The 14,395-nt window shown below is 34.7% G+C and overlaps 1 protein-coding gene across 13 annotated transcripts in view; it reads right to left on the bottom strand.

Moving 5' to 3' along the window:
- Nucleotides 1-14,395, bottom strand: part of NBEA (neurobeachin) — a 629,692-nt gene that overhangs the window by 190,618 nt on the left and 424,679 nt on the right. For all 13 annotated transcript variants that reach the window (XM_039873014.1, XM_039873019.1, XM_039873011.1 and 10 more), the window contains one exon: nt 5,914-6,057. In XM_039873014.1, the coding sequence (XP_039728948.1) occupies nt 5,914-6,057 (144 nt within the window). The remainder of the gene's footprint in view (nt 1-5,913; nt 6,058-14,395) is intronic.

The raw sequence follows: 14,395 nt of genomic DNA on the forward strand, positions 1-14,395 counted from the left end.
CTAAATTTTGGATCTGACCATCTTAATCGTCTCCTTTCGTTTATTAGGGTAGACATATCCTATGCTGTAACTTCCTAGTTATTTGAGTCAGTGAGAGGTAGTGGTACCTGAGCTAATTCTCCTGCTGACTTTTTTTTCTATCAGTCTCTGAGTTCTATACACGCACTAAATATTCAATATGTGTTAATTAATGAGTAAGAAAATGAGTTTGCGAATGCAGTCAAATAGAGATTTAGGGAGGTAGGAAAGATTAACCTTAAAAAAAAAATTCTAAGCAACAGTTTCCTTACCCGGAAACGGTGATGGACATTAACGGTAGGGAAGGTGACTGTTACTTAGAAGGACCTCTCATTGACTATATATCCTGTTTCTCTTAGTAGATCTCCTTATTTTTATATATTTTTTTCTCATTCTTAAATTCACATAATGCATTTTTCTGAGTTTCAGATTCTTGACTTTGGTAAGAATATGTGTGTACGAGTGTGTGTGTGTGTGTGTACATGTGTGTGTGTAAAGGTTTATAAATCTATCACTTTGAAAAACCCATAAAAAATTCCAACTCTTGTATTCTTACATATTTCCCCCATGTTACTAGTATACTAACACTCTTTCTGAAATATTTAAAATCCATTGGTTATTGAACATCTTCTCCACGTGATAGAGAAAATACTTTTGATTAAGAGTCACAGTGGTGTCTCTTGACTTGGAAAAATGGGAACCTTAAAAGACATTTAGTTAAAATGACACAATTTGTGGAAAACGGGACAAAACAAAGATCAGCTCAACTTTAGGTGTTCTTACCCTGGCAAAGTCAAGTGATGGGTAAGTAATCATTTGAAATGTTTCCACCAGTACGAGCAGATGAGTTGATAATTCGAGCCCCCAAGTACTTAATTTCAATAGCTCAAAATAAGCTTTGTTTTGTCTTTTGTTTTCGGTATAAATTAACTAGATATTATCTCAGCTCTCCAGTTTACTTTACCTACGTGAACTTTGTCCATGGAAACCTCTTAAGGGCAAGTAATTGTGTTAGAGGATTTCTTCATGGTTCAAAGGCACATGGGATATGGTCGCTACCCCTAAGGAATGTACAGTCTAAGAGGAGTGAGAAAACATACAAAAAAGCATCTACAATACAAAGCTTTATGTGACAAGTGTCTTAAGAATGATACAATTAAATTTTTATGGGGTGGCTGTAATAAAAAAGACAGAAAAGGACCAGCATTGGGAATGATGTGGAGAGACTGGACCCTCGCACGCTGCTGATGGGAACGTAAAATGATGCAGCCACTTTGAAAAACAGTCTAGCAGTTCATCAAAAATGTAAACATAAAGTTATTATTTGACTGAGTAACTCCACGCCCAGGTATATATACTCGAGAAAGGAAAATACACGTTTACATAAAATGTTGTACGTGAATGTTCAAGGCAGCCTTGAAACGAAGCGATGTGCAGACACCACTGAGTGCATAAACTGAACGCGGTACGTCCGTATGGTAGAGTATTATCCACCATGAAAGGACACGCAGGCCACATCATGGATGGACCTTGAACACATGCGAGGTAAAAGCAGCCAGGCACAGAAGATTATGCATTCTGTGACTCCACTGATATGGAATGTTCTAAACAGGCACATCAATGGAGACAGACAGCACGTTAGTGGTCCCACCGGCTGTGTGAACAGGGGTGAGAACTGAGGGGATGCCAGAGGGTCTGAGGCTTCTTTCTGGAGCGATAAAATGCTCCACAATGTGGTCACAGCTGCATGGCTCCGTGAATATACTAAAAGTCATTAAAATGTGCACTTTAAAAGGGTCAAATGTATGGTATGTGAATTATACCTCAATAAAGTTGTTACCAAAAAATATTATAGAGTGACAAGACTGACCAGTGAATACTTCATAAAAGTGTTTTAGATAGGTCTAAAAATGGGCAGAAATTTTGATAGAGGTGATAAAAAGGGGTGTAGAATTGAGATGTGCTAAGAATATTTCAGGTAAAGGAGGAAGTTTGGACACTGACATAGGCCTGTGAAAATTATTTTCAGTTATTTAACATTAAATGGATGGATTGTTGGTAAGAAGAGCTTACATATATAAACAAAACAATGTTTTTTTAAAAAATAATTTACAGAACTGATTTGCTTTTCAAATTACAATAAATTGAGATTTTGGATAAAAATTAGGTGAATTATACTTATTAATTTCAATGTTTTAAATAACAAAATCATATTTTAAATAAATATAGTAAGTTGAAAATTTTAGTTATGTAAGGAAACTTAGGTGCTAATTCACTTTGGTGAATCACGACAAACTAAAAAAGCAATTAAAATAAACTAAGTTAGGTGTTATTAATATAATAATTAATTGATTGTCATACTTCTATATTATAATCATATTAGCCATTTGCCACAACACATAATAGAGTGAGCAATTAACAATCACACACATTTAACTTGCCTCTCGAGATGAACAGCTTGGGAAGAAAGGGAACTAAAAGTAAAACAAAATGGTATGACATTTAAATCTGTAAAACGCTGTGGAACATTTGATCTTTATTAACACGAGAAAACTCCAAGGGAAATGGAGGAAAACATGCAAAAGGGTCAATATTTAAATAAAATTGTGCTACAGGTACTCCATCAAAATTTTTTAACTTACCAGAATGATTTGGGGGAACAAGTATATAACACTAAAATGAATCATTATGCATAGTCTACACAAAGTTCTAAACGTCGTATAATAAAGCCGGTCTAAAAGTTGAGTTACTAACTGCGGACTTCGCTTTGACATCATTTTAGAAGAGTCTTTAAGTATATAAACATACATATTTAAATATACTACTTGGTGTATTTTAGTTAAAACTGTGTACTTTATATTTTAGTTCAAATCATATACTTCTTAACCGTATGTACTTCCCCTTGGTTTCTACATCCTCATTTATAAAATTAGGGTAATAATAGTATCTACTCATATAGTTGTTGTGAATATTGAATAGGTCATTGCACATAAAACCCTTGAAACACTGCCTGGTTCCTACTAAGACGTGCTAGTTATTCTCTTTTTTCTTTTTATAATCAGAAATTGATCCTATCTTTTAAACCGAAAGAAAAAAAAAGAATTAATCTTAGCTAAGTTAGGACTTTCCCTTAGGTTTCTATTCTAATTAGCACATTTTTCTCTTGAATTTAACTTGATTATTAAGTAATACTGCATACTGGCAAATTATAATGCATGGTCTCCTCATCTGTCTGCCTGTCAGCAAAGGAACGTTTTGTTTTGTGAGACAGGAGAATGAATTATGCTAATCAGGAGGTTTACGTTTACCGTTATTATTATAAAATTGGTGTATTCATTCATATAAAATCTAAGAACTATAATTACTTTTATATCTTTGAAGGTATAGTCTTATATTAATAATATGTAGCCATATCACTAAGTCATTAAAAGATAAAACTGTATCTTTCATGCCATACATGAAAAACAGGCATTTATTATTTTACATATTATTTCTAGATACCGAAAGTCAGATTATATTAATTTTATACACATATTTTATGATGTGGATTTTAATGTGGTCTTAGATATCCTGTGATAGTGAGGTTTACTTTAGGCAGTTCAGCACTATCATGATATTTATAACGATAAGCTATAAATAAGAAAGACATTATTTACCATATTTTAATTTCTGAGACAGATAATAATTATCTGTGCAATTTGTCAGAGCAACATAGAAAGTTACATATTTATGTGTTCTGAAACTTCATTAACAGCTGATTTTTTAAACTTAAGAATAACGGTTTGCAATTAAATTCTACAAATGATTTTAATGTGACATTGTCACTATCATGCCAGGCTAGATTAGTAAATAATTAATAAATAGGCTTCACCATTCACAGAATGAATTCTGCAGACTATTTCTGTGACCTCTTCTTCTCCCTTTGTAAAACACCCATCCCCTACTTTTGTACCATATTCAAAGTTCGGGTTCACATCTGTGGACTGCTGTTTTAAAAATGAACACTATAGACTAGGCAGGGAATCAATATGTTGAGACCGTTTGTAAGATTTTTCAGACAGAAGGATTCCAAAACAGAGTATGAGTTAGGACCCAGTGGATATGGATAGGATCAGATTAGCTCAAAGACAAATCTGTTCAAAATTCAAAGAAGTCTGAAGAGTTCTGACAGAGTAGATTGGTTAAGAATCACATCAATTGATTTTTAAATAATTTATTTCAAGCCTACTTTTCATTGTTTTTCAGATATTTTAACTTAATGTTATTTTGAGAATTTTGTTTATAAGCATAAATTAATGTGAATAATTACTCTAGCTACCATTAGATGAAAAAAATATAATGGGGTTATTAGTCTTTATTGGATTTTGCCTCTGGTATTACTCGGCAGATCTTATTACAATGAACTTCAAGGTACTAACCAAATTTGTATTCACTAATTAATTACCTCTAGCGGGAACTAAGGATCAGACAGTCTAAACTAAATTGCATAATTATTGAACACATCTGTTAGCATATGTGAATGAGAAAATGCAACGCATTATCTAAAAAGGCCAGGAATCATGTTTGTGAATTTTCTCTAGTTCTTTTGGCTCAAGAATAAGACCACCAATCTGTGGGCAAAAGGAAATAATGGATTTCATTTGCTTAAACTTCCCAATGGCCTTAGATAAAATCTCTGAACCATTAAAACAAACCACAAAACAACAAAAACAAATGAACATTTACTTAGGAATTCAAGGCAAACATCTGTTCACAGGTTTAAGATTAGTTTTAAATAGGAAAAATAGTTTTCATGATTACAGAAATGTTAATAACATAAGCATATCCAGCAACTGGTGTTGGAATAACCTCATTAAACATTTTCTAAAAGAAGGAGAATAATGTGCCATCTCCAGTTTACAATGAACAATACCTCTTCTCTTTAATGAAAGGAGAAATCTGTGGTAGAAATATCACTGGAGGCCTTCATAAATCATGCCAGATAATTTTCAGCATATTTCTGGAAACTGGAGTGCTATTTTGTGTACAGAATGATGAAAATAAGTCCACTTCTCTATTGCAATCTGCCACCCCAATGCTGTATGGGCTGAAAACACGGAAGTCAAGTAAGACTCAGCCACTTGAGACTCTACGCCAGCAGTTTTAACCTTAGATGTAGGGTATGATTCTGCAGACAGGTTTCCAGGGATCAGTGGACCCTCTGAAATTGCGTACAAAACTGCCTGTGTACACTCATGAGGTGATCTGCTTTCATGAGATTCTCAAAAGTGGTTTAAAACCCAAACAATGTTACGGGCCAACACCGTAAGATACCCATTTCCCATCTGGTCACTGCAGATGCTGCTCTGACTTGACCCCAGACCAGCACTAACGTAAGATGAAAACTGAGGGCGGCCAGGTGAATGGCTGCCAGTGGTGGGGATTAGCAGAGTGGGGACACAGAAAAACCCAGGAATGGGGAGGGACATTCCAAAGAGTGACAGCAGGGAGGAAACTGAAAATTCAATGGTCGCCTGGCTGAAGTGGCTATTCTTCAGGGCTGTTAGCATGTTTGAGTCACAGCTAAGTCCGTGAGCCCATCACCTTGTGCCCCTCACAATTATTTAGGCAGTTAGATGGGAACGATGCATGCTATATATTACTTTTCCTACATTAAAATGTTGCTCTTCACTATATAGAAAGTAGATGCTATTCATTTCCTGTCAGCGAAGTACCTCTTTGTTTGAACGTATTTTCCTCTCTTTGATACTAGACATGAGATAAAGCACGTGATTTGCGAGCACAGTTCCAACTAGTGGCACACACTTATTTACCAGGAGATAGATTTTTAAACTCGGGAACCTCGCGAGTATTTATTATTTACAACAAACATAAGAAAAACATGTCAGTATTTACCTGCGAGATTGTCGATTTCCTTCTCCTGCAGCAGACTGACGGCATCGTCGTCCCCCTCCAGCATAAGCTCCGTCTCTGCATTCTGATTCACTATCGCCTGACTCCTGAACGTTTTCTTCGACTTCACCACATCTTCTTCGGTGCCTAGTTACAACCGACATAGAATAATTCAGGTCACTGCGATTGTTTTGCTTTCCGTATTAAAAATGATCTATTACTTTCTCATAATTACATGTTGCATTTACACATTACTTTATAATTAAGAACATTTTTACCTTCTTTATCTTGTTTGGTCTTCTAAATAACTTTGCGAGAAAGGCAGGGAGCGTAACCACCTAGCCTTGTTTTACAGACGAGGAAACGGGCTGAGAAAGCTCCGTGACTTGCTGAGAGACCCAGTGTTCGGGGCTCGTGGAGGACGGTCTCCCTTATCTACGTCTCGGGGCTCTAAGCTCACTGCATTTTCTATCGAAAATCTGCATCTCACCGCAAACTGGGTTTTCTGATCCACGATACTACACAATTTTATACAATTATACCTTTGTGTGAATTAGAAAATTGATCAGATCGTTTTTGAAAATGACAGCTATGAAGAAAAGCAGAAAGCATTCACATCTGAAGGGAGAAATGGTTGATAACTGGGCAGCTACAGAAAGGTGGAGTTGGGGGTGACGCAGACAGAAAATGTGCTTCATGGGATTGTTTCCTTAGAAATTAATGAAATAAATGATGATTCTTCTAAAGTGATATCCTGGCTTTGTTATATAACCTAGTACAAAAGGCCAAAATACAAATACAAAAAAAGAAATAACCAGAAAGATGGAAATATAGCAAAAGTGGACCTAGCATCAAAAAAGGTCAATCAATGTGATGCATTTGACTGCTTAACAAATATTTCAATATTTACATTCGAACACGTGCTTTGGCAGGTGACAATGACTTATCGTCTGAATTGCAAGTAAATTATATATATATATGAACCACAGCTAAGCAATGTCTCTATTTCACAACACTTGCAGATGAAATTCGACCTGGAAGAAAGTGCTGTAACTTACTGTGTTCTAGCTGCCGTACTGGGGCATAGGCTTCAAGGAGCAGCCTTAGCTAGGAAAATACTGTCACATCCCATCTGGTGTGCTGGATAATATTCGTGAAAATGGAGCCCAAGAAATACAATGCCTCCTATATGGTGGCATTGTATCACAGTTCCAGGGGATGTGACGATATTGTGAACACATGCAATTACTCTCCAAGTCTTGTCATAACTTTGGCCAAAATTCTCGCCGTTTAACCATAATACGTTTGGTCAACTCTTCTAGGCCCACAGAGGACTTCCAACAGTCCGTTACTGACTGCTGATATTTGCTCAACCATTTTTCTGGAAGTGCATCTAGCTGCCGTAACACATGCGTCGTAAAACAGAGTCAACCTCTTTTTCTGCAGCGTGCATACTTCTTTTCATCGGTGACTCAGAGTCAAACCTGTTTGCTAAAACATTAACAAACTGACCCAAAGGCAGCCCGTAGAAGAGTAAAAACCAGACGTCGAGGAACACAGTTACGTCATAATAGCACTGTAGAGTGTCACTGGCTGAGAGGTACAGTCTGTCATCTTAGCTCTTACTGTATAATAGCGTTTAGAGAGCATGGTTAAAAAATATCTTAACGATATAAAGTAATAGATTGTAAAATATATATTTTGATAAATACTTCAGGGACAAAGGGTATTATTACAAGTCAAAGCTACACAGGAGGTGAGGAGAATTAAACGAGTTATACATGCATTCTTTTCTCCCTGGCCCATGGATAATTCTTTTTTTTTGGACTGAAAACTGAGAATTGATTACTGACTGCTCCAGAACCTCATTTTAATGTTATTTGGTTTCTTGACAATATAAAGCCAGTGCAATAGTAATCTTCTAGGGGTAGCTATCATTATAATGTATTTGTTTCTTGGGCAGAAACTTAATTTGCGAGACTCAGAGCTTGAACCATCTGAAAGCAAACGAGTGATGAATGACTGGGAAGTCCCCCTCGAGGTCCCACAGCCACATTTCTCCTACACGTCTTCAGCGGGACAGTCCCAATCCCGCATCTTCCTCAACAACAAATCATCTTCTGCTCCTCAACCGCCTCCTACTTTGATCGAGCCACTTACTGGAGCCACAAACTTGGGGGGCATCCCTCGCGTGGCTGGCACTGCCCTAGCTCAGGGAGAGCTCCCTCACTCACGCCACGCTTCTGTCAGTGTGATTACTATAAAACACAAATAAGTTGAGGACATTTTCCCACTCCATCTGTTTATGAACTCCTCCCAATCAACACACTCAGTGCAAGGCTTATACTGACAGAATAAAATCTAAAGTCCTTAGCATGGCTGATCGAGGCCTTTTATCCTCCTATGACCGTTTTTGCATTATCTCTTCTTACTCCCCCATAAACAATACCGGACCACTTCCGAAATATGTCATGCTTTCTCAGGCCCCTTTACCGGTGCTACTATTATTCCCTCTGCCTGGTACTTTCCTCCCTTCCTCCTTTGTTCAATTCCTACTTGACCTTCAAAACTCACCTCCTCCAGGCGCCTTTTCTCACCAAACCCTCTGTACTTTCACAGTTTACACAGAACTCAGCCACACTGCATAGGTGCTATCTGCTGTGTTTGTCTCCACTACACGCTATGGCTTAACTTCTGCAGCCTCAGTGTCTGCCACCCAGCAGGCGTGCCACAAACACTTGCTGAACTGAAGTTCAAGGCTCCCTATCCTGTGGTTTCTTAAGGTAGTTGGCGTGGTCTTTCCTTATGCTTCCGCCACACCTCATAAATCTGCACTACAGAAGTTACTGGTATTGCAATTGTTTGCTTGTTACGTCCACGTAGCTTGGAAGCTGTTGATGACTTCATTCTGTCTTTGTGTTCTCGGTTCTCAGCACACTGCCTGGCATAGAACAACTCCTGACAAGTAGTGAATAAGCAAATAAACTGAGATATAAAAGTTACATCTGGATATTTCTTAATCTGAAGGTTCAGGATATCTCAGAGATTCTTGGTGATTTGCCTTCAGTTTGTGGGAAAATTTAAGAATCTATGTAGTTACAAAGAAGGGAACTTGGATCTTTATCAAGAAAATCCTTTATGTATGTGTCAGCCTAAAAAAGCAAGTGTGTAATCTGCTTTGCCATTGAAAAACTTTGCATAACTCATTATTAACATTACTATTTACCAATAAGGAAAATGTAGTCAAAAGAAGGTGAGCTCTGAAGTGTATACTAAGCTTTTAATTGTATCCCCTCTAGTTTTACAGCAGTAAAATAAATATGTCTTATCCATACCAACACACTGAACTTATCTCTGTTGAAGTGTTATCAGTTTGAAGCTTAGTAAACTTCCTGATTTTACGGTACTGCAGCAAACATTTATCTAAATTAAAGTGTACGAGATCCAAAGGTGCTTTTCAATCACAATATCCTTTATGAATTAGAGTTTCATTCATCAAAATTACAGGCAAAAAGAGGTAAGGTCTCAAAGGGCTGCCTCATTACAAGGCTTATAAACGCTGTCCTTAGAAAGAATTGGTTTAACACCCAACAAATCAAAATGTGATTGGGAAGAGAATTTATTTGAGACCATCTATCTTCAGAAGACATGTTGGACCGAGTGCACTTCTTGGCCTCTTCAGCCATTCATCAAGAAATTAACAAGCGAATACCACAAACCACCAGAATGCCTTAGATTTGAAAATGTGGATTATGTGTAAAGCTGGATAGGATAGACATACATGCCTATTTTCTAAGAAAACATTAAAATGCCATAAAATCTATAAGGTTTCAGAATAAAAATAATGTCACCAAATTATAGATTAAGGAAGCCAAATTTGAAATTGTACTTATGCTATTTTCCACATCATGTTACAAATAACAAATATAGGAAAGCGTTCTACACGCATTAGATTTCTTTCTAAGTATATTATACTTAAAGCTCTGTATGTGAAAATGTTATCTAATATAAAAAGCTACTTTACATGAACCTACATAAAGCCCCTTTCACTAAATTTCTCTTAATAATTAAGTATATTTTACAAGTGAAGTAACGAGAGAACAAAAATGTATCTAGTAGTGTTACCATACTCTAGTATTACTACTATAATTGCATTATCATTTAAAATAGTTTTACTGTTATTTAAGATAAGTTAAAATATGGAAATGACAAATTGGAGGTGTTAACTTATCTTAATAATATTCAAAGAAAATGTCTATCTGGCTTTGTCGTTTTTAAAAAATGATCATGTATGTATATGTGTATCTATCCACCTATTATCTATCCATCCATCCATCCATCCATCCATCTGTCTGTCCGTCCATCCATCCGTCTGTCCGTCCATCCATCCATCCATCCAATCTACCCATCTATCTACCTACCTACCTACCTACCTACCTACCTACCTACCGCCCTAATCTTATATAAATCTACTATGTAAAAATACATTTTCAATGTTATTTCTCTGTACAAATGAAACACATGGTCCATGATTCATGATCTGGGCTCTGCTTATTTAACTTCAGTATTTTACTGATTTGATCTCTTCACACCTTATATTCCCTAAGAGCTGAATGTTTTTGATCTCAAACATGACACACAGTCTCAAACCTTTAAGTCTGATGTACGTTAATTTCTCTTACATGGAATTCTCTTACCTGCCTTGTCCTTCAAGATTCACTTTAGTTGATTACTCTCTTCTCTGTATAAACTTTGTGTCTTATAAACAAGTCACTATATATTATCATTATTTTTTGATACTTTTTCTGAAATATTTTATTTAGGTATTCTCTTGTTAGATTTTGATTTCTAGTGTGTCAAATGTCAAACAAAGTGGCAATCATTAAATGTTTGTTGAATGAGAACATGAAAACATAAACATAATTCACATATTAGTCATTTTAAATGCTTGGCACTTAAATTACTTTTCTCTTTATGTCCTTTACAGTTTCCTCATAAACGAGAAAGCTGGACTATGTGATTTCCCATTCTTACTTTATTTTACCTGCAAACACCCATTAAGAACACATTACAAAATATATCCAAACTAATCTTAACTCCAGTTTCCAAATCTGTGAAAGAGGAATAAATATTTATCAACTGACCTCTCACAGGGTTATTGGAATGTTAAAATAAGACAATGGATGCTAAAGTACTTTAAAATGTGTAAAGATTATTTATATAATAAACTTTTAAAAATTTGTTAAAATTTTGGTAAAATAAATAAAGCAAATTAACAAGAGAATATTAAAAGAGTCTACTAAGTACGTAACTTAAAACTGAACAAGAACACAGCCAATGCTTTATTGCTTATAATAATGCTGCCTAAGATTTACGTGAAGGAAGAATAAAGCGAGCTTGTTTGAGGACTAAAAACTCAATTTAAGATAGTGCACCCATCTAAGGTCTTAGCATCATGCCGAACCAACAACAGGTACCCAGCGATAATCCTTTCCTTAGGCTGGATCATCTTCTTCCCTCCACCATGCTGTCACAGCACTCTGTCCACGTCCCCTGCAATGCAGTATGGGCCTTAACTCCTCCACTAGGTTGGATGCTCCCTGCAGACAGGACGGGTCATGTAGACAGGTGCCATGAAGTGTTTGTGAAATTAAATGGAGTGTAAATAGCTTACTTTGGAAATTGTTCTCCCTCAATAACTATTTTATCCATTTAAAGATGAAATTAAATAAAATAATTAAAATTAAATCGGCATCAGTGTATTTGACGTGCATTTTTTATTTTGTATATTCTTAATATCTTGGGTACTTGAAGGAAAAGAACTGCTTTCTCAACAAAGTTGATAACATGATATATACTTCTCTTCCATCATTGGGAGTTGGGCAAAACAGAAATTTAGTCTCATTTTATTTGATCTAAATGTAATATATCAAATTCGAATGTTTCTAAACATCTGGAAAATAGTTTTATATGATGGCAATCATGTGAAGAAGTTTTTTTTTATCAATATATACTATTTAATAATATATTTTAGTTTTTTAAAATGTGTTTTGACGAAATTACTCCTACATAAGTAAGATAAAATTCTGCAATTTATTTTTCACACTTAAATACTTTCTTTTAGAAGTATGAATACTTTGGGAAATTTTAAAGATTACTTTTTCTCATTAAAGCTGAAATAGAGCAATAAACACCTTTAGAGAATAATGCTTTTAGTAACTCTAAATGATATTATTCAATTTCCACTAAAAGGAAAAGATTTAAAGACAAATATACATCTGAACTAATTACATTGGATATGGTGACATGATTTCATGCAATAATATGCATGAATCAATCTATTCACGAAGTTTACAATTTTGAAAATTTCAAAAAAGGTAAAAATGCTTAGTATTATATTGACAAATCTATCACTCAGAAATATTTTATGCTGACCTTAATGTGAGATAAAAGCAGTACGTACATACATTGAACACACTTTAACGATCATTTACTAAAAAGTAATTATTTTTCTTTGTAAATAATTTAAAATCAAAATTAAATTTTGTTTGACTTTATAGCACAGGCATATTTCCTTCTTTTAGAACATAAATAATGATGACATAAAAGAAAATAATTACTGAAGACTAAAAAAAAAACCATGTTCTATACAGAACAGAATTTAAAAATGAATAGCCTTTGCAGCAGAAAAATCCCAGTGGTAAAAGGTATTAGTGATACTGAATAAAAACACTATTCAAAAGAATGACTAGAATTTCAAGTATCTTTGTTCTTTTATACCTGATACTGAGCCAGCAGCCTCACTTTATCAATACAAAATCATTTTATGAAAGCAAGTATTTCCAGAAATGAACTAGACATTGTAATCAAATAGATGGTTTCAATTTGTTGTTTCAAACACACTTTAAGTAAAAATCTAAGTAGTTATTGATAAAATTAATAAATACAGATAAAAAAATCTGGACAGTTCAGACATCAAGTTCTTCTTTTCTTATTTGTAGGTGTTTCGTCTGAATGTGCTGACTTTAACCTTGGTTCTCACTTCAATTCATTTTTGTTAACAGAGAATATATTGAACAATCCAAAATAGATTATTATCTAGACTACCATAAAATTAAAAACTCAGGATGCCAACTTTAAGTTTATAATAAAGGATTTCAGAAATGGTATTCCTTACTGGAATCAATAATTGATGTTACTCATGGTCCATTTTAACACATCATACATCACATAAAATCAGAGTATGGCATTTTTTGTGTCTTTGCTAAAAATGAGGAGCTTGTGTAGACTTTTGTTTGTTTTAAACTAGACATAAACATTATATCTGAAGGTAAGCTGTTTTCTGAAAAGCTCGAAGAGAATATTTCAATTGTAGAGTGAACACGAAGAATTAACAATATGGGCATTAATTAAGATGAAATGTTCATAGGACTTATTCTAAGTGGTAAACTCTTATTCAGATTAGTTATGCTTGTAAATAATTTACAGGACTATAAGAAATAAAGGAAAAAAATGTCTACCTAACATCAACGTTATTGCTCAGTGGAAAAGGACATCAAGGACACTTGCAAGTAAAAGAATTGGATCAATATTAACGTGATTTTCATTTCATGCTTCCCCAGCTCCAGTAAGCTGACAATATACTCTGATTATGTGAACTGCCTCAGAGTAACACAGAAAAGGTTATCAGAACAAGAGGTGGAAATGGAATGCACTTTTTATATTGACAGGCCTGCTAATAGAGTATACTGATTTTCAAAGACATGCAATGTATTTTTACAATTTGGGTCTGACAGCAAAAACGGAATTTCATTTCTTCCTAATTCAAAATATTCATGTGTAAGCAATATTTCTTAGAGCACACCAACAAAGGGGATATTCATAAACAGCATTTGAAAACTGAAAAATGCAATTAAAAAGGTGCAAGAAAATACTATTGAATTTAAGCATGATATTATATAAGTATGAAATGCTAACTTAATAATCTTAATGGAGTGAATGCAGAAAACTGCATTCTATGCTTTTTAAAGGAAATAGGATAAACCATATTTTAAGAATATAAATGGTGATAAATGTAGAATCTCTCTACACTTTCGACTGAATATTACTTGGTAGGAGTTTGATTAGTAATGAAGTTAGGCTGGTTTTTAAATATCTTAAATAAAATGTCATTATATTAAAAATCACGGCATATTTAACTTGTTGAAAAAAATACTAGAACATAGAAAACTTGGCTCAGTTTAGAACCCTCTGAATATCATAAAGAGCAGAGATGATGCACATTATTCATCTTTGTGACTGAGTACACACCCTAGTGTTTGGTCTCCATGTTAAAGAATGTTTATAAAACGACTAGCATGAAACAAATAAAATACATCAAAAATGGTAAAGACAGCTATCGTCACATTGCTGTCTACAAGTGATTTTTTCCTCCCCTCTTTAAACTTTTCTTGGCATTTTCTAGATTTACTGCAATGAATATGTT

The sequence above is a fragment of the Pteropus medius genome, unplaced genomic scaffold, assembly GCF_902729225.1.
Source record: "Pteropus medius unplaced genomic scaffold, Ma_sr-lr_union100, whole genome shotgun sequence".
Lineage (NCBI taxonomy): Eukaryota > Metazoa > Chordata > Mammalia > Chiroptera > Pteropodidae > Pteropus > Pteropus medius.